Below are 27,118 nucleotides of genomic sequence, written 5' to 3' on the forward strand. Positions count from 1 at the left end.
ACCCGGGGCTCTCCCGCCGCCTAAGGGGATGGAAGGGGAAGCAGCAGCCAGGCCTCTCCGCCCACCCTATCGGCGTCGGGAAAAGTTAGCGGGTTTAAGGCGCTCACCTGACCACGGCGTCCGGCTTCAGCGGCGCTTTCCCGCCCGCGCGGCCGCGGCTCCCGCTCTGCGGCGCCCGCAGGCCCTCGCCTGCACTGCCGCCGCCGCCGCTGCCAGCCCGGCAGAGCACCTGGAAGCTCTCCCACGGAGGGAACAGCCGCCGGGAGGCAATGCCCTGTGGGCAGGCTCGGGGAGCGCGGGGGGCCGGGGGCTGCTGCACCCAGCGGAGTTGTCTGAGGACCCCTGGTAACCTCGTGCTCATGGTGGGCTGGAGATGCTGCTGCTGCAGCCGCCGCCCCTAATGGCCCCGAAGCCAAGGATGCCGGCCGGGCTGCTAGAATCCTCCGCGATGCTGCCGCGCCCGCTGCCAGAGGAAGAGACGCTGCAGCTGCGCCAAGTTACTCAGTGCTGGGGCTCTGCGCCGCGGAGCTGGGCAGGGCGGAACTCTTGGGAACTCGGCAGCGAGAGAAGCCGCAGGAAGCGAGCGGGCGCTTCCTTCTTAGAGGGCCAGAAGCCAACCCCTAGAGGGCACTCCGCCCAGAAGATCGGGCAAGCTAGCCAGTCCCGGCCCAGTGCCGCCCCGGGAGCTTGCAGCGAGCACCTGCCAGTCCAAGCTGCCCCGACGCCGTCCCGAGGGCGGGCGTCACCTCAGACTTTTAAAAACGTGAAGCAAAGGAAAAGCTGATGCTGATGCACACTCCCTGTCAGTGCACACTCCCTTCTTCTGGGAGCGGATGGCTAAAAATACAAACAAAAGTGTACAAAGTAACGAGCGTCAAATTAGCGCTGGGCTTTTAATGGAAATAACCCGGGACTCCTTGACCAAGGCTTTCGAGGGATCCTCCAACACACTGGGGGAGGGGGAACAAATTAAAAACAATTTCCTTCTGTTATTCTCACAACTTTTGAAAGTGATTCAGGGTTAATAGGCAGTAATTAGTGCAGAACGACCATAAACTAGATTTTCTGATTTTAATATGGAATAATAAAATTATTTTTAAAAGTTAATCTTCTAAATTAGCATAAATGGAGACAGGTTATTAAAGGCACCAGTAGGCAATAGTTCTATCAATATTTAACAATTAACTTTTAATTGGCTAGTTCTGCTTGTGAAAATTTAATTTTTATCTAAAAAATATCATGGAAAGTGTTAAATTTTTGGATATTGAAATTCTAAAACATTGCATTTTCCTTTTATTCCAATGGATAAATTCAGCTTTTCCTCAGTGTTTTAAAGCTCCAAAATAATTTGTTGATTGACATGAGAATGTTTCTGACAGTAAAGAGTGTAATAGGTGATGCTGACATTTTTGGCTGTTCCTTGCAATGATTCTTACAACGTCATTTGCTGGTATTCTTACCTAGGTGCATAGAGGATCACTCTCACAGACCTGGGCCCCAGGGCTGCCTCTGACAAATAATGGCTTATGGCTCTTGTACAAGGCAACTTCTAAGTTTGAGAAGAGAAATGCTTATTTGCATTTCTGAAATTTCCCTTTGCAAATGAAGTCACAGGTCCAGTCTGTTTTATCTCCTGATTTTCACATTACAAACTCATAAAAGCTATCTCATTTCTTTATTGCATTGCAAGTTTTTGAATATTTGCCATAAACATGGTTTGTAAACTTTGGATTTCCCTTGGGGTTTGACATTTATTTAAATTCAGCTTGGAAGAAAAGCAAAAATATGAAGAGATAGGTTTAAGAGTACATACTTTATTTTTAAACAAAATAAGTCATGAAAAAAAGTGCAACAAGAAGCTCTAAGTCTCATCCATAGGACAAGATATGACAAGGCTAAAATGTAAAATGTACACACACACAAAATACACAAAGAGAGAAATGTTGAGGAAGTGACTTCTGTCATGAACCTTTCTGGTTGGTGGAGATGAGTGTAGCTGCTCTTAACTCAGATATAGGACCATTAACACAATGCAAGTGAATTGGAGAGCTCTCTCATCAAAGTCTCATTAACTTTTGCTTTTTGTAATGTAAGAATCTCTCTGGACCAGATTCTTTGTGTCAAATAATTTTTCTAGCCTTTATTATACTACAAATAAACATGTTACTTTAATGTCTGGTTATATCACCTGTATTCATGGCTCATTACAAATTAACTTTTAAAAAGTTATTCACATTTTCTTTCCTCTGTGAGGCTTTAGTTAATTCACATTCTTCATGAGGGACATCAATCTCCTCGTCACCAATTTCTTTAAATTAAACATTACTAGAGCCAATCCAAATCAGTTTTTGCTTTAGGGTCAAATAGCACAAGGGAATATCTCTCTGGTGGACCTACAGTCAAGTTTGAAATCCACCTTTAAAAAGTCTTCAGAAAAGTTTTTCCTTCCACTCTAACTCCCCCTTTACAAGTACAGTCTGGATGAGTTTATAATCAAGAATGTAATTGAATTTAGGTGACATATTCCACCAATCCTAATATGATATTTTAACAATCCGGTTTCTCTTTTCAATGAACATCAGATAAAATGAAGATTGCAAGCAATTGGCTCTGGACATTTTTTTTTGCACATTTAAGAAAAAAAAAACCAATAAGCAAATATTTCAAAGTTAATTGTCATGGGGGATAGGGAGGAGGAATGAGTATCTAGTGTTGGCTTTAGGCCAATTTGGCTACCTACTAGACCCCACTCCAAAATCAACTCTAATATATTTATGTACTGCAATTACATAGAAAATTACATGGACTAGCCCACTGGAAAATTTGCACACTGTTCCGACTCTCATCAAATTTTGTATCAGTCATATTCATAAGATATGAGGTTATTGACTTCTGTAACTAAGGGCAGTTAAAAAAGGGAAATCTGAATTTTTTGGTTAATACATATTGATTCACACTATAATTTATACTTTACAAACTTTATTAAATAATGGGCATTGCTAAGGTTCGTTATCTTATATACACTATTTTAAATTGTTTTACTAGAGGCAATTTCCACAGGTAGTATTCTATTAAGTGAAAATTGATTTTTTTTAAATTGAGTATCCAGTACATGGATTTAATAAGACAGAAGACACATTTCAAAAATGCACAAAACTTTTGGTTTCCTGGGACCTTATACAATAATACAACATGTCCCTGGCCATTTAAAAACTAAGTTAAAGCATAGAACTGATGATTTGCAGCATCGAGTTCACAAAAAGGGGTATATATACACAGTCCTCAAAATCTGCACCCTAATAAAAAGAATTCATTTGAAGACATAAAATACAGCTTTGCCTAAATGTGTAATTACAATGATATATACAAATGCACTTTATACAATAAAGGGAGCTATTTTTAAAGCTCTCATTTGCAGGGTGTATGCGAGGTGTCTTATATTTTCAATAGTAGACATCAAAACCATGCAATTAGCAAAGCAGCATCAATTTGAAGAATCATTTTTATAAAATGAAAAATGATCAGCTCATTCTTCTCAAGAATTCAATTCATGCCAATCATAAAAAAATGGAGTCAACTTCATGTCAGGTATATTAATATTCAAGTATCTGTTTGTTTCCCAAGGACACTGAATGATCTTGCTATTTTTTTTAAAGACTTTATGAAGTCCAGAAGCATCAGATCTTTATAGTTCTCTCTCTTTTTTTTTCAGAAACAGCTTGATTTTGAAACTTTAGGATATTACATTTTTAAATATTATCAAATGGGTTCAGTGTCATATTAATATCCTCCCAACATTAACACTTTGGGTGAAGAAAAAGAATAGATATTAAGGAAAGAGTGATTTGAAGAATGAAATATATAGTTAAAGTGTCCTAACCATCCATCACTAATAATTTATGCTTTGCATTTAAGGAAATGAGGCATTCAATTTAATATAGAAAATGAATTACAAGTAAGATGTCACCTTTTGTATTTTGTTTCAGTTTCACTCATTTTAATGAAAATAACATAGATGTCCCTAAATATCATACATAATTATATTTGCCTATCTAAGTGGAAAAACATGTGGTGGTGACGGGAGAAGGAAGTAAATAAAGGAAGTGAATATCTATAATTGCTTTAGAAAAGCCTTTGTAGTCCACATTTTGAAAGTTTATCTTGTGCATAAGATCTTAGAATTTCATTTTTTATTCATGGGACTTGTGATTAAGTACGATCTGTTCAAATAAAAATTAAATAAATTTCCTACTACATCCCCCAATTTAAAAAATTTCCTAAATAAAAAACTGTGAAAAGAGACCTTATGAGGTCCTGTGTATTTGGTGTCTGTATAGTAAGTATTATGGCACACTGCTTTTTAGATACAGTAATGGCAATGCAAGGTTAAGATGCCAATTGGAAAAAATGGCAAAGAGAATTTTGTAACAAATCTCTCTTTGTAAATATCTTTAATATAGAGCTGTATGTGTATAGACACAATCACATACTACATGCAAATAAAACAATATTAAATGGCATTCCCATATCTCTAACTCTTAATAAATGTTTTCAGTCACGTCTCAGACTCATGAGGGTGCATATAGAGAATGCCCTTTGAAAATATAAATTTTGGGGGGAGAGGAGCAGTTAAAAATGACTTGGCTTTAGGTAAGAATAATTATTTTCTTTGTGTGAAATGTACTTTAACATGTTTAAAAAAGATTTTTAAAAAATTTGCCTGATACTAATGGGAAACAAATTATTTTAATACCATGTCATCTTTAATACCTAACACAATCTGACTTTTGACAATTTAATTCCTTGTGGTCCTATAATTTTTGCCTACAAAAATTAGCAACTTATCTGAGCTCCCAGCAGAAACCAAAAAATGGTTCAAAAAGTGTACCACACATTATACTATCCCCTAGAAAAGGCTGTTTCCAACAGAAGATTTTGTCAAGAATTGAAAAATGCAGTAGTGATGAAAACTTATAGCAGATATCAAATTGACCCAGACATCCTTTAGATCATAATATCCTTGGTCTTGACTTTTAACCTAAAATGCTTTAAAATTTTAAAATGATGCTTGTTCTGTTATCTGTAATAATAACTGCCACCCAATTATACATATTCTTGCACAGAAGTGCTAAATTTCTTAGAATCTGGACAATATCGTCAAAATATGGAAGAAAGTGGCCTGACCATAAAAAAAATGAAACTTTGAGGTGAAAGTGGAGGATAAGAAGAATAAGCTAAGGATGTTCAAGTAAAATTGACTTAGGATAAATCAATCATCCTCATAAAATATACCACTAGATGTTAATTAATATTCGTTACTAGTACAGTCCTGTCTGTTTCAACCTTTTCAACATAATGTGCCATATCTTATACATCTACAGTTTCATATTGCTGTGTGAACACTACATTGAAATATGTCATTAGTATTTGTAGTACATATGTATTGTAAAAAGACAATACAGTCAGAAGCTCTGAAGTACTTTAGGCAAAGCTGCTTGAGCTGAGACACTGAAATTTTTCTCTTAGGGCCTGAACAATATTCTGCTGATTGGGTGAGGAATTACTCCATAGATAGTCATTCAGTTTGTCAGAGTCACCATATGTTAGATAAGGTGAAAGGTTAAGTTTGCTGTTGACCGGTTTTGTGGAAGAAGTACTAGGGCTGCTTAAAGAATAAGAAGTGATATTGCTATCATGATCATCAGATAACTCCTCATCTCTAATCTTTAGATCAGATTTCCGGGTGTGATTCTGAATTACCTCTAGGTCTGATTCATCTTCTTCTGATTTTATCTCTACGTAGTCATCTTCATCTCCTTCTACCTCTTTGAAATTAGAAAAATAGTTCTGTGTGGCTATCTGGGCATTTAATGGCAAATTTTTGTTCACCACCAGAACCTTTTGCGAATCTTGAAGAGTCATATCAGAGCATTTTTCAGTATTTTGTTGACCTGAGATAGTGGTACCTACTAACAAATCCTGTTGACTATCACACCTTGTGCTTCTGTGTGAAGAAAGCTGCTGCTTTTTCCCCATTTCATTTGGATAGTTGATAGAGTCCACCAATTTATTTAGCACAATTGAAGAAGTGGACTGGGACCAGCTATATGACTGGGATTTATTACTCATTCCTTTCCTGCCCAAAGAATTATAAATATGGATGTGACGCAGATTTTCTTTATTAGGCTGGTTTATCACAACACTACGTCTTTGGAGAGGGTCTTGCAGAGGGGTAGATGTTTGAAGTGAAGGCACAGAACAAGCTGTTGGCAACTGCCTTGGAGTACTTTTTGCATTCATTTCTGAAGAAGAGTATCTTGACTTGTTATCTTCATGAGACCAGGAACGAAAATCTGCTAATTCTCCATTACTGTATGTAGAATGAAAAAGCCAATCTTCTGCTTGAGAGCATTCACCATCAAATTGAGAATGGGAAAGAGATGTTGGTGGTGGTGATGAAGACCTGAGAATTGGTGATTCTCCAGGACTAGCCCAGCCTTCCTTCTTTGTTTTAAGGGGTGTGCCTCTGAATACAATTTGATCATAGAGTTGGGAATATTCAGCAATCCTGGCACCTAGAAGACATAAGTATTTAAACAATGAAATATCCATACGAAAATTTCCATATCCACCTAAGATAAAAATCAATATTTCATATGAATACTAAATATAATATTCAGGTTAAGGCTGAAGATGATGAAACATTAAGCAAATATCAATATAAAAATAAACTATTTCTTCTTCCAGATCTAGGAAGTCATTCTAACTAAAGATCACTTTAAATTTTATAATTTTTTTTTCCTGAGGCAATTGGAGTTAAGTGACTTGCCCAGGGTCACACAGTGAGGAAGTGTTAAGTATCTGAGTTCAGATTTGAACTCAGGTCCTCCTGACTTCAGGGCTGGTCCTCTATGCACTACTCCATCTAGCTGACCCTATATTTTATAATTCTTGGGTGTCTAATACTAAGGGCACATCATAGTCAGGCATCTATCATAGTCAATACAAATTCCTAATTATTCTCACAAGTTTAAAATAGTGATAACATGATGAAATGACACCACAAGATTAGAATTTGGGTATGTAAACACTAACCAAGATTTTTTTTGATGTATTTATTAAAACAGAAGTAATTACAACTTGTAGCCCAAGGACTACCTTTAGTTACTGAAGATTTTTGATAGCTGATCAACAATATGACTCAGAGAAGCCTATTTACTACAACTATTCCTGCACCCAACCAAGTGGATAAAGCATTAAATAGAGAAAGACCTGTATTCAAATTCTGCCTCATATAGTTAACCTGGTGACCCTGAGCATTTGTCATTTGACCACTGTTTGCCTCAGTTCTCTTATCTGTAAAATGGTGACAATATTGGCACTTACATCCCAGGGTTGTTGTGAAGACAGAAGGAGATAGTATTTTTAAAATGCTATATAAATTCTTGTTTAGTCATTTTCAGTCATGTCTGACTCTTTATGAACCATTTCCAAGTTTTCTTGGAAAAGATAGTAGAAAGGTTTGGCATTGCCTTATCAAGGTCATTTTATAGCTGAGCTGGAGAGGGCTAACCAAATTGCCCAGAGTTGCACAGGTAGTAAGTCTCTGAGGCTAGATTTGAACGCAGATCTTTCCAACTCAAGACCTAGTACTCTATCCACTCTGAACCATTTTTACTTCTCAAATTACCCCAATTTTGTACCACTTAAGAAGTTCCCTTGGTTCTGCTCATTTTGCTCTTCATCATTTCATGCAAGTTTTTCTATACTTTTCTAAGATCATTGAGCTCATCATTTCTTATAACACAGTGTTACTACATTCATAATGAAAAGGTAAAAAATAAAGATGAAAAGGAAGATGATAATGAAGAAGAAAACAAAGAAGAAGTTCCTTGCTTTGTTGTCTAAAAATCATGCATCCATCTTGAACCCTCATGACCTGGATCTTTTCAAGGAAATAGGTAATTTCACTCTTCTTAGTTATTCAATATCACTCCTACATCCTCCACGCAACTAAATGATATAGTTCCCAACTCTAAAAAGTGAATTGTCCTTGTACTAAATCAACTGTTGTTGTTCTTTTTTTAAAATTTTATTTATAATTTTTTGACAGTATATATGCATGAGTAATTTTTTTAATAACATTATCCCTTGTATTCATTTTTCCAAATTATCCCCTCCCTCCCTCTACTCCCTCCCCTTGATGACAGGCAATCCCATACATTTTATATGTGTTACAATATAACCTAGATACAATATATGTGTGTAAATACCATTTTCTTGTTGCACATTAAGTATTAGATTCCGAAGGTATAAGTAATCTGGGTAGATAGACAGTAGTGCTAACAATTTACATTCACTTCCCAGTGTTCCTTCTCTGGGTGTAGTTGTTTCTGTCCATCATTGATCAACTGGAAGTGAGTTGGATCTTCTTTATATTGAAGATATCCACTTCCATCAGAATACATCTTAATAAACTGTTGTTGTTCTTGATATCATTATTAGTTTGGTCACTTAGTACTGTTCTTGAGAGGTGCTAAAGTTTCTACCAAAAAAGCTTTCAGTGCTTGAAATTAAATTATGAGGCTTTTATTTGCTATTCCTTTTTCTTTCTCCACTTATATGTGTAATCATTTCTAAGTGGATTAAATAAAACATATAGCATACACTCAGTTGTCAAAGCAAATTTTTGATTTTAAGTGAAAAAAGCCTTTGAGATCAAGTTAATGTAGTTTCCTCCTTTTGCAGATGAAGCAGCTGTGCCTTAGAATTGGGCAAAATACCATTCTCCCAGAAATCTAAGAAGCTCATAAGAATCATAAGCCTCTCTGTTTTTGTTTGTTTGTTTGTTTGTTTTGCAATCAGAAAGACAAGACACCATTGATCACTAATATTATATGCCCTTTGTAGACATTTTTTTTCCTATTATATGCTTTTCTGTAGCATAAATAACCCTGGTTTAACTTTTACTTTAATGGCACAATTTTCCAAATCTTTCTTTCTCTATCCCACATTTTATAGTAAGAATGAGATGTTGAGTTTAAGTATCCTTTGTCAAAAGAAAAAAAAAACAGCAACATAATCATATTATTCCCTAAAAGATAAAATAAAAAGTGGAAATTTGGCAATGCAGTTAAGAGACCAAAGGTCACATAGCTACCTCAAAGTTCATATTATACAACCTGAAAGTGGCAATGTTTCACCAACCTTGTGACGCCTAACCCAGGGAAAAGAAACCCAGTTATTCACAAAAACATTAAGTGATATTTGGCCAGACCTTACTTATTCTAATCTAGACAAAAGCGGTATAAATTGGCTTTTGGAATATTTTCAAAAGGCATCTGAGGAATCCCATGATACTATACTTTTAAAGGGAAAATAGGCAGTGAAGACACATTAAAAAGTTGCTATTGAATAGTTGCACTGTGAAAATGTAAAAATACTTGGAAGAATAATCAATTCTAGATTACCAAACCTTAAGGGAAGTAGTTACCATGAACTATGGGTAATAAAAGAACTCATTCAATTTGGATATGGAGTGCATTGTTAGATATACTGCTTCTCCAAGTCAGAAATATCCACCCATTCTTCATGAAGCTTCTCTGACTCCAAGTACTCCCTTCTGAATATACATCTTTGTAAATGCTCAGGATTTGATGACACATTCATATTACTAACAACTCATCAGGGGGGAACTGTCCAGACTCAAGAAATTACAATGTTAATTGAGAAGTATTATACTGTTAACAAAAGTTCATTTAAAGATTAAAGGGAAATAAATTAGGCAAAAAAATTGCTTAAAATCATGTAATTTAAGAGAAGAAATATACTGTTAACAAAAACAACAATAACAACTTTTGTTAAGATTTTGAAAGAACAATAATGTACAGCCTAACAGTGGAAAAAACACTTGGACCCAGAGACGAGTCCTGGATTTTGACTCTGCTACCACCTCATTGTATAAATTAGTCTAAGTAATTTCACTTATATGGGCCTCAGTTTGCTGCTGTATAATTAAGGGAATGGTATTTGACATCAAAGATATATATTTTTAAATATAAATCTGATTCTATGATCTCCATGTTATTTTTGTGAAAGTGACCAAAGGATTCTATTTACTTGTTGACTCTGATAATATACAAGGAAGTCAGTTTCCTTGTATATGAAAACAAAAGGGATAGATTTAATGACTTCTAAGATGATATTCCATCTCTAATTTTTGATAAAGCTATGATTTAATCTTATTATTTGGCCTTTTAAAACATTACTTCTAACCTAAGAATTATCAGCTATTTTATTACTTGTTTCACAATGGAGAGCTTTCTTACAATTTACACTACTTTTCCCAGAAACATTAAAGTTCTCAATTACTTTGTTACTCCCTAATTTATGAAAATAAAGTGATATCATCTTGGATCACACCCATGGTTCAGCAAAAATTTTGCCCTAGGCAAAAAAATCCTAGATGTAGACCTGGAAGGAATCTAAGCGGATAATAATTCAACATCCTCATTTTACAAACAAGGAAACTGAGGTCTAGGAAAGCTAAAGCTAAAGCTAAAGCAGTTTGAACAGATAACTATGATTAGAGTTTAACATTTGAACCCAGATCCTTGGATTCCAGAGATGGCGATGCCTTCTAGAAGATTTGTATAAATACTCTGATGTCCTCAAAAATGTGTATTACATATAACAAATTACTATATTACCATATGAACCTTCTTGTGGATGCATCCATGAATTTATATAAATTTTCTTGAATCTATTGAATATATTTTTGAATCATTTAATTGTCCAAAATATAAACAAAACCTAAATCCATCTTTTTCTAGCTTTGATGGAAACCTTCTAGTTTTAGCTTTATGAAACAATAGCTCAGCGATTTTTATAGAAAATAGATTCTGTCACTCACTAGCTGTGTGACTTTGACCAAATTACTTATCCTTAATGTCTCAGTGGTTTTGTTTTTAAAATGAAGGCATTAAGGGGCAGCTAGGTAGTGCAGTGGATAGAACACCACCCTTGAATTCAGGAGGACCGGAGTTCAAATGTGACCTCAATAACGTTTAACACTTCCTAGCTATATGACCCTGAGCAAGTCACTTAACCCCAATTGCCTCAGGGGAAAAAATGAAGGCATTGGACTAAGTGATCTGACACTTCTAGCTCTAACAATTCATGAATTTATAATATTTTATTAGTCTTTTCTCCTCAATTCCATTGTGTGCTTCTTTATCTCCCAAAATCGATCCCAAAATCTTAGTGTTTTAAAGATTTTACTAGCTGAGACTTTTGAGAAGTTAACCTAAATGCCCATCATGATATTTGACCTAAAGTCAAGAAGATTTGACTTCTAATTCTTCTCTAATTAAGTGGCCTCAGGAAATTCATTTATTTTCTCTCTCACTTTCAGTTTCCTTATTTGTAAAATTAGGACAATAACAGCACTCACTTCACAGAATTGTTGTGAGAATTAAATGAGATAATATTTGTAAAGTCCTTTGCTAGCTATATAGCTGGAAATGAAGAAACAACTGGTGATAACTAAGGTGTTTTTAGGATGACATAAAACATACCTTCCCTTTTTCTGAGATCAATATTAAAATTAATTTGAATTTTCTTAGTATGTACTATTTAATAGCAACAAAAATCCTAGAAACACATTACATGGAAGAACAGAAATTAGTCAACTTCTGGTTAAAAACTCATCCTAACAGATAAAGTATCAAGGAGATTATAAAATTGCATGAAATTCCTTTCAGCTTTAAAATTCTGTAAGAATTAAAAATTGTCTTTATATACAATTTTGAGTTTGGGAACATGGTACACTACAAAGTAGAAAATAGGATCTAAGAATTTCCCAGTGAGACCTGATGAGAAGCTATACATAGACTTATTGTCACCCTACATCTGATAAAGCTTACAGAAAGAAATATTTCTAAGAAATAGATTGTCACCTTTACAAAGAAGTTAGGATGTTAACAGGTAGATTAGGGCTCCTTCTACTTCTCATAGTTTTTTATATCTTTTTACATATTTTATTGACTTAATTAGAGGAATTAACATGTATACACAAATATATGTATATCAGGTAGATATACATCATCATTAAAATGATCGGAATAATGCTCAGATTATTCATGGGTATTATTTTTTTCTTTGCTGCAAAAATTCTTGGAGTTTTGGGAGAAAAATTTCATGTCACCCTTGCTAAAAACAAGTACAAAGAGGATGAGATGACTGAAACAAAATCATTAGAGTCAACTTTTTTGTGTGTACAATTAAATTTAGAAAGATATCTAGGATAAGATTTGGGTTTTTTTGAGACGGGTCCTCCAATTTACATAGGGTTGTTCCCCTACATGAACTACCATAAGAATAATAATTCAAAAGTGTCCTTTGCCTCAAAGGATCTCAGAAGGTCTGAGAGCTCCAAGGCTGCCAGCATGCTATAAATATGTTCTAAAAATATGGGAATGAATGGACCTGCTTGGGTGACTTTTAGGCGAAAACCTGACCCAGGCCCTATAGACCCAGGCTAGGCATTCAATAAAGATGTTCGAGAGTTTCAGCCGGGGGATAGCGTGCTCCTCCTTCCGCACAACAGCGAGAGCAAGCTCCGGGCAAAGTGGCAAGGCCCATACGAAGTAGTCTGGAGAATCGGTCCAGTCGGTTACGATTTCCTGTGCCCAGATAAACAAGAAAGAGAAAAGGATTCATCATGTCAACTTGTTGAAACCCTAGTGGGCACAGGAAGCTCTCTTGATTCACCCAGACGGAGGAAGCGAGGATTTAGGTCGTCAGGTCCAAGAGATGGCAGGCCCTAGGGACGTGCCCATATAGGGCAGCAATGGGAAACAGAGAGCTCTCAGGAAGATTTTGGAGATGTCTTCTCTTTGTTGGGGAGAACGTCGGTAGTAGCCCACCATGTCAAAATGGACCCAAACACAAATGTGTCCCTACAGGAGCCCCCAAAGAAGATGCCAAGAAGAAAAAGAATCACTAATTTGGGTTGATGTAATTAGGTAGATTGTTATAGACTTCTCTGATAAGAGAAGTCTCTGAGAGGTCACCCAATCTCTGAGATCAAAGCTTGTATCTAAACTATCCATGATAAAATAATTTTAAAAATAAATTATAAAATTGGGAAATTATAAATAAAAATATAAAAATTATAATTTATACTATAAATTACACTTCATTGGTCACACAGTCTTTCCATACATCTGAGCCTTACAACATCCTCTTTGGTAAGTTATTATTATTCTTAATGTTCCTTATGTAAATAAGAGTTTAGACTGAAGTTCGTTAAACTGACAGGTTGAATGACTTATCAACAGTCATAGTTATTAAGTGGTAGTTGAACTCAGATATTATTATTATTATTATTATTATTATCATTTTTTTTTTGCCAAAAGGAAGATTTATTTAGGAGAAGCATTTGTAGGCAAAATAAGAAATAAAATAGACACCAGGAGTAGCAAATATGAAGCAGAGTTGGAAGAGCTTATAGTTAACCAGGAAAAAGATAAGCTCCCCTGGGGAACTTACAATTAACCAGAAGAAAGGAAAATACTCTATGAGGTAGGAGAAAGTCATTGATTGGCAGGTTAGACTAACCAGGAACTCAGGTATTCTATTACTTAAATTCTCTCTTCTATTCTGCTATTCTTTCTTTAGAAATCTCTTAATAGGATGATTCAACTACATTCCTCCATTATAGCCCTCAGGATTCCTACAATCTTAACTACCAAGGAAATTTCCTCATGTCTACCAGTGAAAAACTAGTATGTATGTGACAAGACCCAAATCCTTTCAAATAGCTGTTGGTTTGATTCAAAAATTCTATTTTTGAATATACTCCTCTATTCCTGTCTCAAATGATACAAACAGAAAAAAATCTCCAATGAATGCTAATGGGACCAATATGGTTAAATCTTTTAGGTCACTAAGAAGCAGCTTTTTTGGAAGTCTATCTTGAATATCCTAAATTAGTCATTATATCTGAAAACTGACTTTTTTTTGGGGGGGGGGGAAATCATGACAATTCCTTCTCAGAAATCCACTAAAAAATACCCCATGCTTTATTCAAACAGATACTCTACCGATAAAATATGATGTGAGGAACTACTATGAAGTTTTAACCTTAAGAAATCCTAATAAAAAAAGATATGTAGTTCTCTAATAAGAGAATCACTCAAATCTCTAGCACCAGCTTTGGGAAAAAAAAAATACACAGAGTATCCTAGTTCAGGCTTCCCCCACCCCATGAGAAGTCTTATGGAAAGGTTTTATTAAAGATATTTTTAAAACTTTTTATTGATGTCTAAGCTTTTTAACCTTTATATCACAGACATGTCCACCCACTTCAAGACTGAATCCTTCTCTATTTGATAAAGAAAGTCAACTAAGCAAAAGTACCCACTACATGTCATCTGCCAATATGCTATCCTGTACTAACCCACTTTCACTGCTATGAAGGAGGAGGCAGGATGAATTTTGTTAATTTATTTATTTTGACAGTATATATGAGGGAGAGAAAAGATAGGTAGTTCTCTGATGAGATCGTCCAGTCCTTGGTACCAACTCTGCCAAAAAAGGCATGTGATAGAGAGTAGAGATAGAGAGCCAGTTTAGTTATTATTATTATTTTTTCAAATAACCATTAACTAAAACACACGAGGAATGAGAAGAGAAGGCTAGTAGAATATTTCTGAGCAGAACAATTGGGAAGATCTGAGAAAAGATGCTCATTCTCATTTTAGGCCTTTATTAGAATAATAAAGCATTTTTGGTTTGAGATACACTCTCACCACTATACACCTCTCCTAAAACTCCAAAGATTATCTCAGCTCTAAAAATCCTCTAAACATACTGACAGTCAAAGGAATCAAATTCTGTTTCTTTGTTTGTTGGTTTCTTATTCATTTAGAGAGGGAATCTTTACTGACAGGAAATATTACAATTTTCTAATTTTCTAATTTTCTTTTTCATTTTTCTTGATATGACAACTATATTACTAAGTTACATTTTCAATGACAAATTCTTAAATCATTGTATAAATAGAGATGATAATCTTATAAACCTAAATCTTGCTAAAATTTGGAATCCACTCCACTGAATCAGTGGTTTATGGAGACAGAAAGATATCACAGTTTCTCCAGCAGTTGGACACTGGTACCTATGAAATCAAAGTGCTGAACAACAAGAGAACACAGCCACAGGTATGCCATTTTCTTTAAAGATCATATGAATTATTTTTAAAATTCAAATTCATTTAAACATACATATTGCTCTCAAGAAAAAAAAAGTTTTTTCAACATACCAATGGCAGGACCTCCTTGCTTCTTCTCTTCCAATATGGCTGCAAGATCTTTGTGTCTTGACTTATGGGGCTGACTGGTTGTTTGGTCTCCCTCTGGACCTTTCACTTTTAAAAGCTGATTAGCCCTCTTAATCTTCTGACTGTATTGTCTTGCCATCAGAAAAACTCTGCTTTTGGTTTTATCTGCACTGTTCCCTCTTAGATCAGTACTTTCAGGATCTGCATGGGACAAACTGCTATTAATTGATTCACAAGGGCTTTCTAGAGAAGGCATTTCACTGGCCAGAGAAAGTCTATTAAGATTCATTAATGAGTTTTCTTTGTAAAGCATATCTTCTTCAAAAGGTAGGTTGCTCCTGCTTAACCTCATAGCTTTATTTTTTACAGGCTTAAGGAAAACAGGGTTCTCCGGCAGGGAGAGAGTAGATATTGCATAGTCTACATCTTTACTGAGTTCAGGTGTGCTTCCAGCATGTAACCTTTCTTGGACATCATCTTTACTAACAGGAAATGCAGCAAGGAGACGGTCCCTTGTTTTTTCTTCATTTTTCTTGATGTAGTTTTCCAAATCATTCCAAATTTCATCTACTTCTTCCGATAGTTTATCGGCTACAGATTTATGAGATAGGGAATCAGAATTAGAAGAACTGTACAGCAAACTTAAATAATCATTCTCCAAGGGCCCATGACGATAAGGTGTTTCATCCTCACTGAACTGGAGGCTCTCTTCAGAAACAAATGGTCGCAAACTGTCACAACAAGCAAAGTCCGTTTCTAGTCCTAAAAAGCTGCTTCGTTTTGCACATTTTAGGTAGTTGCATTTAAAATCCAGTAGTGGTGGGTCTGGGAGCTGTATAGTGTCATATATATTTTCCTCAGTAATATTGAGCTCGTGAGAGCTTAATTTGGAGGCATCTTTACTGGATAGATTTCCATCTCTTTTTTCAGGCACAATGATATTATCTTGACTTTCTTGCTTCTGGGGGGAGGCTAATAAGTTTGGGCTGCTTTGATGGTGTACTCCTTGCAGAGAATCCATGTTTGATCTCTGGGGAATATATTCAGGAGCATCCCTTTTGGTAAAACCCATTCGTTTTAAATCTTCATAACTTATATTATCATAGACATGATCTATGTCAGAAAGGGGCAACTCGTTATCAAAGTAACCCTTCCCATCACTTTCTATTCTAGAATCTCTCTCTACTTCTCTCCGTGAAGCTTGTTGAACATGTTCACTGTCTCTATTTCGTGCTTCTGGTAGACACGTATTGCTTTCACCAGCACTGCTGGCTCGCCTGACAATCCTGTGACCAGCAGTGGTGATCCCTGGGTCCCTGGATTGCATCTGTCCCAAATGCCAACTACAGGGTCGACTGGAACCATTCTCCTCACAAAGCCTGGTGGAATGCAAATCAGATGAAGATAACGATGGCAAAAACAGCTGGTAATCATCTTCGTCTTCCTCATTCTCTTGAGGTGAGCGTCTACTGGGAAATAGGGCTTGCCTGATCTGGTGGTCAGTCCAGATGTTTCTCACACCAGCACTACCACCTCCCAGGACATTCAAAATGACTGGGTTATTTTGCTGAGAGGTCCGCTGTGATGGAGGATTTCCAGCTGATGTAGAACGTGGAAGGTCTGTGATTAGTGAGGAAGATGATGCTTCATCATCTTTGGAAATCTGAAAAAGATTTTAAATTCAATAAGTGAATGAAAGTAACAGGAAAAAACAAAATTTAAAAAATGTTATTTATGCTCAGTCTTCTCAATGGATTGTAAATTCATTGAACTCAGGGACTGATTTATTTATTTATTTTTTGCATCCTTCATAATATTCTCCATGTATTGTAAACAGTAGACACTATTTATTGCTTTTAGCTGAATGGAAAACATTTTTAAAAGCCTATAGAACAGCAAAATTGAGCTAAGCATTTATGTTACTTAAATACTTCAAATGTTCCAAATGTGTTAGCAAGATGGGAAAGTAAGTACATAAGCATGCGAGGATTTCATACTTATATTCTACCAAAGACATGAAGCTGAAATTCAATTCCTACTTATGTTCAGAGAAACCCCAATGACTATTCTTTATAAAATTCCTTAAACATGTTTTAGCATCAATATAATTAGGAACTTCTTAAAGATCAGGGATAGGAAAGAACAATTTACTGGGTGACAGGACAATACACAGTCAATCTTATGAAATGTTAAGAGAAATTTTCAAATATCACATATGTATAGCTGTTTAGTAGACTAGAAACCCTTAGCAATATTAGGTTATGACTATTAAAGAAAGCAAAATTATCTTTTGTTTCCAAGATACTTTTCTTCACGGAATGTGATGTATGGTATAAATATCCAGACTGATTCACTTAGGAAATTACTTTTTGGCAGTCAATCAAGTACTTTTATTGGTCTGAAAGAGTTTAAACTTCTTGCTAAATACATAATAATCCTAAAGCATGAACTTTTTCCTTTTCACTATGGCAATATATTATAAATGTCAAATTTGTTTTAAAAAAGATTCATCAGTCTGAAGGATGTTATCCCATTGAGCTTTAAAAATAATCTGCTTTTGTTAATTAATCACATCCTCTCACAACAAATGCTACTTTCCTAATATGACTGAATATTTTAAAAAATAGATCCTACCATTTTTGGGGGGCAGAAGTAAAATAGATCATATAATAATAGATCATATATAAATTATGTTGTTATTTTTATTAGTGATATCATTTGAAAGACTAATGCTTAAAAGTCATAGGTCTAGCATTCATTCACACCCTGCTTTTGCTCTTCTCTGTTTGACTCTGGGCAAATTCCATGGTTTTTCTAAATCTCAGTTTAGTCATCTGTAAAATAAAGAGGTCTGACATCATGATGTTTAAAGTTCCTCCTATCAATAAATCTTTGAGCCTAGTCTAACCTATCTAGTTGCATATAATAATAAAAGTACAAAAGTTTTTAAAGGCAGTTAGATGGCTCAAGGGTAGAAGTCTGGGCCTTGAGTCAGGAAGAATGAGTTCAAATTCTTGTTCAGACCCTTACTAGCTGTGTGTCTCTGGGCAAATCACTTAATCTCTGTTTGCCTCAGTTTCCTCATATGTAAAATAGGATAATAATAGCCTCTACCTTTCAGGGTTGAGGATCAAATGAAATATTTGTGAAGTGCTTAGCCCAAGACCTGGCATAAAGTATTTAATATTTACTTTCTCCTTTCTTTCCTTCCTCCTTTCCTTCCTATTTTTATAACTGCCAAATCCATCATCATGTCAGGTCTTTTGATAACAGACATAGAAGTGCTTTAAGAATTATAATAACTTGACACGTCATTATTAAAATGTCTTTCCAGAGTGATAGAGTCTTGGCTGAAATGACAATTATACTATGCCTTTTATTTTATTTAAATTCCTCTCCCTCTCTCTTTTTAAAGATTATGTCACCATTTAATTTAGAATCAGAAAGATTACATCAAATAGATCATTAAGAGAATTTAGGTTAAGTTTTTATTTTGTTCAGCTGAGAATCTGGAGCATCTAATTTTCAATACTTTTTGCTTTTCAAAATTTTCACTAACATGACCATTTAATGTTTTTCTACTTTACTTTTGATTGCTATTGGGAATTTTATTGCATACCCCACTGGGAGGAAGAAGATTAGACCTTTAATAATGAATAATTATTTTTAATGAACTTTTGAACCATTGATAAAAATAAATAAAGCTATAAGAGCAAGGGATAGAATTTAAGTATGGAGAAGAGAGCTTAGAAGATCTTGTTTCCTTCTTGTCATCTGGATTTACCTGTGTAATTGCCTCAAAGCTGAGATTTGAATCCTGATTACTGCTATAGACTAGTTCAAGAAATTCTTCAAATTATTTAGGATGCTCTAGTCAAATAAACTATTTCTCTGATGCTCTCCCTCTCCAAAACCGAGAAGCACATTATGCCAATCAGTCAATAAGAATTTTTTATTTTTGTTGATTTTTCAGTCCTGTATGACTCTGTGACCCCCATTTGTGGAGTTTTTTGTGTGTTTTTTGTGTTTTTTTGGCAGAGATACTACAATGGCTTGCCATGTCCTTATCCACAATGAGCATCTTTTAAAGATATAGGACATTCCAGCCACTGTGTTAAGTGCTAGAAATTCAAAGAAAGGCAAAAGATAATTTCTGCCCTTAAGAAACTCACATTTTAATCAGGGAGACATATGTGAACAATTAAATGAAAACTTACTCTATATAGAATAAATAGGAAAAAAGATTACAAAGATAAGAGGAGTTGTTAAAGGCTTATTTTAGAAGACAAGATTTTAGTTGGGATTTGAAAGAAGCCAGGAAAGTCAGGAGGTAGAAATGAGGAAAGAGAGCATTCTAAGTATTCACAGCTAGTGAAAATGTTGGGAGCCAAGGAATGGATCGTCTTTTTCTGGGGAGGGCATGGGAGTCAGAGTCATTAGATGAAAAAGGTTAGGGGAAGAGGAATAAGAAGAGTAGAAAGGTGGATGGCTAGATTATGAATGGCTGGAGGATTTTTTTGTATTTGATCCCATGGAAGGGAGAAAGATTAGACTATTACTGAATATTATGTAATTATATGTAATTAATGAATTATTATGTAATGATCCTGATTAGCTGCCTGGGAAGAACTATCCATATAAGCATGCTTTAAGAAAATAAAGTAGATAAGTAATCAGAACCAGAAAGTGGATCACATCATAAAATAGGCCTTTATTTTTTAACGGTCCATGGCAATTAGATTTTCAATGTAATCAATATATAAAAATTCCAAAATAAGTTCAAACATACAGCATTGATTTTAGGATTGCTGAGCTATAACAGGTTAAATGAAAAGTCTGGCAGTAATATGGTGAATCTCTGGGAGAAAGAGGCTAAGTGTAGAAACTAATAGTAAATATGATATTATGTCTTTATCTTATATTTCTTCACAGTCCAAATGATAGCAACAGGAACTTGTCCCTAGAAAGTGGCTCCACAATTGTGTGCTTGGAGTAGCAATCAGTACTCAGAATAAGCTAAGAAAAGTTTCTTTAAGTAAATAAAGTAGCCACTAGCTAGAGTGTACTGTGGGGTATATTACAGGAATGCAATCTCAGTGGCTCTGAGAATTTGGAATTAGCAAAAAGGACATGCAAAAATGGTTAAAAGAGATGGGGGAAGATACAAGGCAGAATGTAGGAAAGGAGGGAAAGAAGGAGATAGGAAGAGAGAAAAGAGGGAAGCAAAGAATGAAGAGAAGATTAGGGAGAAAGGAAGGGAAGAAGGGAAGGAAAAATGAAGGGAAGAAAGGGAGAGAAAAAGGAAGAGGGAGATGGAGAAAGGAAATAAGCATTTTATTATGTGCCCATTATGTAACAGGTGTGGAGAGTCCTATATCTAATCCCCTGAAGGCAACCCCAAAAAACCAAGAATAGAGACTTTTGTAGAGACTTTTGTTTATCCTGACTCCAGCAGATTCTAAGATATCCAGGGTACTAACACAGTCACTACACCCAGGATCACAGAGATAGTAGGGTATCTAAGGCTGGATTTGGATTCAGGCCTTCAGGAATTCAAGTCCTGGTCTCTATCCACCTAATTCTTTGCTTGGAACAACTTTAAAGACAAAGCTTGTTTACCCTGAAGGTAATATTGTACCCAAGCTAGGGCTTGAATATATGAAATAAATACTTCACAAAGCAAATATGAAATGTAACAAGTCTTACCTTTTTCATATCTTGTGTTGTTTCTGGAAAAAAATTAAAAATTAATAAATCAATAAAAACTATATCCTAGCAAATGGTAATTAGGCTACAGATATCTTTATGACTCCTTATATCACCCATTGACACACCACAAAATCCTTTAAAAGCTTTTGGAAATACATCAGTGATCCAGATAACAAAGCCTATACTATACAGTATATCACAAATATTAAGTTAAGCATCCTTGGAAACCCTGGATTTATTTTTTCTGGTTGATTAAGTAGATATCAATTTTACTTTTTAAAGCAATCATGGTAGAATGTAGAGAAAGCTGGTCTTGAAAGCAGGGGGATTAAAGGTTTAAGTTCTGCCTTTGACATATATTGGCTATGATACAAGTTATTTTGATAAATCTTAGAATCTAAGGTGCAAAGAAAGTGCTGGTTTACACTGATAATAGAGAGTTTCCTCTTCTGCAAGGTCTCTGTAGATCAATGAGATTTACAGGTCTGGTCTCTATACCCAAGATGGGAGGTAGCATGGCTTGGCTAATTTGAGAGCCAGCTTTGAAATCAGGAATACCTAGGCTTAAGTCTTGTCTCAATAAATACTAATTACATTATCTTGAGCACATTAGTTATTCTCTTAGTATTCCAGACATTGCATTAAGGCTATAAATTAAAAATAAAGAAAAAAATTAAAAAATAAACAACTGGAGGCTATATACCCAGAATTCTGCCTAAGCAGATGAAATCATAGATCTAGACCAAAAAACTATAATAAAAAACCCCAAACCCCAAAAAACTTAAGAATAAATATAATAGTTATACTTTCTGACTCACCACTGGATTTCAAAACCTTATGCATTCTTGAGGATGGCTCTGGGGAAAAAAAAAGCCATTATCATTGATTTTCATGAACAATTCAAATAATATTTTAGAAAAAGTAATCATCCAGGCATTGGGCTATTCTTATTTACCTGCATATACAATCAATCAATATTTATTATGTGCCTACTGTGTGCCAGGCATTATGGTAAGAGCCAAGGATAAAAAAAGAACAAAAAATGGTCCTTGCCCTTAAAGAACTCACAATATAACAGGAGAAATAATAAAACCATACAAACAGATAAATAAACACACATACATATATAAACACATACAACGGACATGGGTTCTGTAACGCCTCTATTAGCCAATTAATTTATCAATATGTTAAAGCTTCCCTTTTTCACAGGGGAATCTGACAATAAGTAGTCAATCAGTATGCTTGACACATAGACTGATCCTTTGAGAGTAAACATTAGCTGAACTTGGAGATGCAACTGGTGAAACTAGTCTGGATCAGCTAAGAAAGAGCAGCAGACATCTTGGTTCTTATCAAAAGAGCAGTAAATTCTAATTCACAGAGGAAAAAAAAATGGGAGTAAAGCCTGTCTTCATTAGGTTTGCATTTTAAAAGTCTGGAGACCTGAGACTACACAGCTCTGAATGGGGGAAAGTTAAAGAGAACAAAGAAAGCTGATATCAATTAAAAAAAGAAAACCTGATGATAAGAAATGAAGAAGAGTCTTCTTCTGGAATTTCTCTTAAATTTTAAATTTGTTAAGCTTTTAAAAACTATTTTGTAAGGTTATTATCCCTGAGAAATAACTTGTTTGAGTTACCTAGGTTCCAATGAAGGAATGAGTTTACTGATAACCTACAACTTTGTTAAGTAGAAACAAGGTAATAATTGGCTTTTACATCAGGAATGTTGAGTTTAAGGCCACCTCCTCAGATAGCAAGATGAGTTTGTAAATTTTATATGATGAATCTCTTACAATTATATGAGACAATCACTATTAAATGGGATGTGCTAGAATTGTGAGTTTGTTTATTTTAAGTGCAAGATCTTAGAAATTTGCTTGCAAATATTGAAACATTATTACTGGAAATTTAACTCTGTATTTGATTTGATTTTAAGATAAAAAATAGGTTATTAAAACAAAGTTCTGGTAGGTTACCTTAGGAGTCACATGTTTGTATCCTCTAATTAAATAAAATATGTTGCTTTCTAAAATGTATATTGGGTAATTTATAAAAATTATGAACTATGCTTTAAATTTTTGTCAGTTCTGCTGAATATATATATATATATATAAGTTCTATGAAATTTGGACCAAAGTTGTTTAGATATTAGCTACATTGTGAATTTTAAAGTTAAAAAAAGAGGTGATTTTAAAAATAAGGGGCAAGAAAGATTGATTTGCAAAAGCAATTGATAGCTTGATTGGAACATCTAGTTAGAATATCACAAGGTAAAGTATTGATTTTTAAAATAACTTTTAATTGGTGTGTATGTTAAAATTGGAAATTGGAAGTCAGGTGCTCCTGACTTCAGGGCTGGTGCTCTATCCACTGCACCATATAAAATTACATGAGATTCCTATCCATTTTTATGATAAGCTATGTTATGTTTATTTGGCTATTACTTGCGAAATTGCTAATTAAATTATTTGAGGTTATTGTCATAATATTGAAACCTAAAAATCGTTAGGTATTATAAATAGGGTAATATAGATACCAGATGATATTAGGCACTGAAGTCATGTGAAGAATTTGCATTGGTCATTATCTTTGTAGATTTATTAAGGAAAGGGGCAAGCTCCTAGTGGAACTTGCCATTTACCAGGGGAAAGGAGATACCCCATGAGGTTGGGGAATGTCCTTATCTGACAGGCTAAATCGTGGGGGGACTTGGCACCCTAAAAGAGTTAGATATAGGGAAAATAGGGTTGGGAAACATGGTAGAGTTAGGAGAGACACCTCTTAGAGTGGGGGAAAGGAAAGGAGGAAAGGAAAAGGAAAGCTCTGTCCAGTGGGGGAATGGGAAGGAGCTTTGTCATCTGGAAAAGGTGAAGATTTAACTCATCCTTCCCTTCCCCTACTGGGTGTGGCTGGTTCTTAGCAGAGAGAGAACAAACACCTGACTTCAGGGCTGCTGCTCTATCCACTGCACTATCTAGCTGCCCCTGTTTTTATTGTTTAAAAGAATAACTTACATTTACATGGTGTTAATAACTGAATTTGTTTTTATTTTTCAAGTTTATGGCTGCTTTAAGGCAAGGACATCTTTGATGCTATATCAAAGATTTCACTGTTTAGCAATGCAAGAAACTTTTAAGAGATTTGTTAGAACTGCAAGTTCTCTGAAAATGATTATTTCTACTAAGGTCTCCACCTTCTTCAGGAAATTATTTAGTACTTATTTAAGTGTATCATGGTCTCCTTATTTAATGACTATGATGACGAATATGATCTATAGATTTCTTGAAGTACGTAGAGCAGAATTTTAACCTGATATCCCTGCACTCGTTTTGACTGTTTTGCAGGTACATTTGATAGGTTATGCACAATGGTTTGTAAGATTTTTGTTTGTTTGTTTGTTTTTATATAGACCTGAAACTCCTTATTGGTGAAACTTGCTATTGAGATGAAATCTCTTGGGACTGTAATTAATATTGTTTTGAGTTTCTAATTGAGGAAGCTCCTAAGCTCATCCTGGGCTAATTGTTGGAGATTCAGGCTTCCCACAAATGCTTCAGAACATTTTGCCTATACTGGAGCTTTAGAACTGGGGAAAGAAATGAGAATGCATATCTATACTGACTTCAAATACGTTTTTCATGTTTTGCATGATCATGAGGGCTATATGGAAAGAAAAGGGATTTTTGACAGCCAAACAATTCCCCACTAAATATGCAAGCTGTCCATGGACCTAGAGAGATTTTTGTTGTTTTGTAAAGGAAGGGGGAATTCACTTCAGGCCAAGGGAAACAAGCTTGCAGATTCAGCTGCCCAGGCTGCTGCCTGTTTGTCTATGACCATGGCATCTTTAATTCCCCAACTCCTGACTCCTGCATTCCCGCATATAGCCATATAGCAAAAGGGCTGTTAAAAAGGCCCACACATATGCCCCCTAGCAGGGGCCTCAAACTGCTTTCAGTTTTGTTAACACCTGTACTAATTGGATAGAAACCTTCCCTTTGTAAGCCTGAGGACTCCGTAGGTTTAGCTTAAGGAGAGCATATTCATTTAAGGCCACAATGTTCTGCCCATTGCCCCTATTCCTTTGAGGAAACAAAAGCAGGAATTTGGGGGAAACCTCCTTTGGTATCTATCCTAGGAAAAGCTGGCTGCATGAGAGGCATTCATGATAGCCTCATCTCCCCCCCAATCTTCCTTTGGGTGGGGTTCCTGGTTACTGTCCCCAGTAACCTCCGTATTAACTCCACTTTTGTTTATTCTTGTGCTCATATTTAGTCCTTGCATTTTTAACCTACTAGTGAGAGTTGCTTCTTTCAGACTCCAAGCCATGAAATTCCAACCACTTGGTCAACCTGAGCTCACCTGAGACCTGATTCTGACATTCAGCCCTGGATGCTGCTGACGCCTACAAGTCACTTGTCTCCCCTCCTCAATTTGGACCCCACTGGGTGATCAGCTCTATAGTCCCTTGTCAGCTTGAAGCAGCTCTAGAATAGTAGACCTTTGTTCCTTTGTCCCAAATGAGTCTGGGTCTGGACTGCTTGAGGTGGGAACGATGGGACAATGGCTCTGAGGCTCCCCAGCCTCCACCGTGCTATAGTTCTACAGATAACTGGCTGCCAGACGCCAATCTGTCGGTCTGTGATGACTGTTTCCAAGACCAATAGCGGGAATTGGTGGAAGTGGAGGCTCTGATTCCTGCTCATTGCTTTAAGCAGCAATATCTTGTCACTCGATTGCTTATGCACTTAATCATTAGACTAGTTCAGGATTTCCTAGCTAAAATGGCTCCTAAAGCTTCCACTGATGTGTAGGTTTGGTTCTAAATGGTAGAGGACAGGTTACAGTTAATACTGAAGAGAATGACCAGCCTGAAGGCCTAGGTAACAAGGATGTCCTGGTGGAAAAAATGTATCAGGAATGGTGTGAGAAATCTTTAAACATGGGAAAAAGAGGAGGGACTGAATGGGACCAGGTGAAGATGTCTCAAAAAGTCTGTGAGATAGAGTGGGTCGGACCCTAGGCCTAAACTTCGGGAAGTCATGTATCCCACAGAAAGTAGACAGCATTGCTGACCATTAGTCAATGGTTACATCCTTTTCAATCCATCCAATGAACCCAAGTCTTTTGCTATTTAACCAAATTCACTATTTCTGGCTCTCTAGACCAAGTACAATGCTGGGAGATGGGAGTTGAAAGGCTCTGGGCTTGCTCAGGTGTGCTTGGGTCTCTTCTTGCAAGAACTGAATAAATGCTTCCTGTTTGTATCTAAAGATGCCTCTGAATAGTCAATTTGGGTAAGGGAGTCTAGCACCTAATTCACACAAGCAGCAAACTTCCTACTTTGTATTTGCAGATGTTTTCTCCATGGACCCTCACTGCACTGACTTTCTGTATTTCTCCTTTAACCTCCCCCCCCATTAACCATGAATACCTCAACTAATCATAAATACTTCAAATATGTATATCCTTTTCCACTCCCTTTTGAGCAGTTGAGAACTGTCTCTCTGCTCCAGCTTGCAAATTTTATGTCCTCAAGCAATAAATGTAGTTATAATCTTTGTAAACTGTGATCAAACTCTGGCTTATTCCTGGTCCCCCTTTTTGGACCTGGAGTTTCTTCTGTTTTAGCAATTCACATGAATATTTATTTTATTTTTTCAGGAATTTAGGGCTGGTTTAATATTAAGAAAACTATAAGCATAATTGGGATGAATATTTATTTTACAATACACACACACACACACACACACACACACACACACACACACACACACACCCCCTAACAATCTATAACAGGCTAAAGAAAAAAGAAGTAGCAGAGGGAAGGTACCAGAATTAAAAGGGGCTACTTGGAAATATTTAACAATAGCCCATGTCTAACTTTGGCAAAAATGTGAAATAAATGTCAAACCTTGAAGCAGGTCAGCTTTATCCACATCAGACATGTAAAATACTAAGTAATTTCCCTGAGCACATCAAAATTTAAGAACAAAGAGACCACAGAGCACAAGAGCTCCAAAGGACATCAGGAAATGTCCCCCTTGGTCAGCAAATGATG

General features: G+C 35.8%; 2 protein-coding genes across 11 annotated transcripts in view; both read right to left on the reverse strand.

Moving 5' to 3' along the window:
• Positions 1-572, reverse strand: part of MTHFD1L (methylenetetrahydrofolate dehydrogenase (NADP+ dependent) 1 like) — a 192,487-nt gene extending 191,915 nt beyond the window's left edge. For 4 of the 5 annotated variants that reach the window (XM_074309565.1, XM_074309563.1, XM_074309564.1 and 1 more), the window contains exon 1: positions 108-572. In XM_074309565.1, the coding sequence (XP_074165666.1) occupies positions 108-361 (254 nt within the window). In that variant the 5' untranslated portion in view covers positions 362-572. The remainder of the gene's footprint in view (positions 1-107) is intronic. The other variant, XM_074309567.1, reaches the window with a different exon arrangement.
• A 1,226-nt stretch (positions 573-1,798) lies between these two features.
• PLEKHG1 (pleckstrin homology and RhoGEF domain containing G1) overlaps positions 1,799-27,118 on the reverse strand; it is a 261,599-nt gene continuing 236,279 nt past the window's right edge. For all 6 annotated transcript variants that reach the window (XM_074309560.1, XM_074309558.1, XM_074309559.1 and 3 more), the window contains 4 exons: positions 21,871-21,909; positions 21,050-21,072; positions 15,326-17,006; positions 1,799-6,575 (listed from right to left, as the gene is read on the reverse strand). In XM_074309560.1, the coding sequence (XP_074165661.1) occupies positions 5,482-6,575; positions 15,326-17,006; positions 21,050-21,072; positions 21,871-21,909 (2,837 nt within the window). In that variant the 3' untranslated portion in view covers positions 1,799-5,481. The remainder of the gene's footprint in view (positions 6,576-15,325; positions 17,007-21,049; positions 21,073-21,870; positions 21,910-27,118) is intronic.

The sequence above is a fragment of the Sminthopsis crassicaudata genome, chromosome 4 (genome assembly GCF_048593235.1).
Source record: "Sminthopsis crassicaudata isolate SCR6 chromosome 4, ASM4859323v1, whole genome shotgun sequence".
NCBI classification, from domain to species: domain Eukaryota; kingdom Metazoa; phylum Chordata; class Mammalia; order Dasyuromorphia; family Dasyuridae; genus Sminthopsis; species Sminthopsis crassicaudata.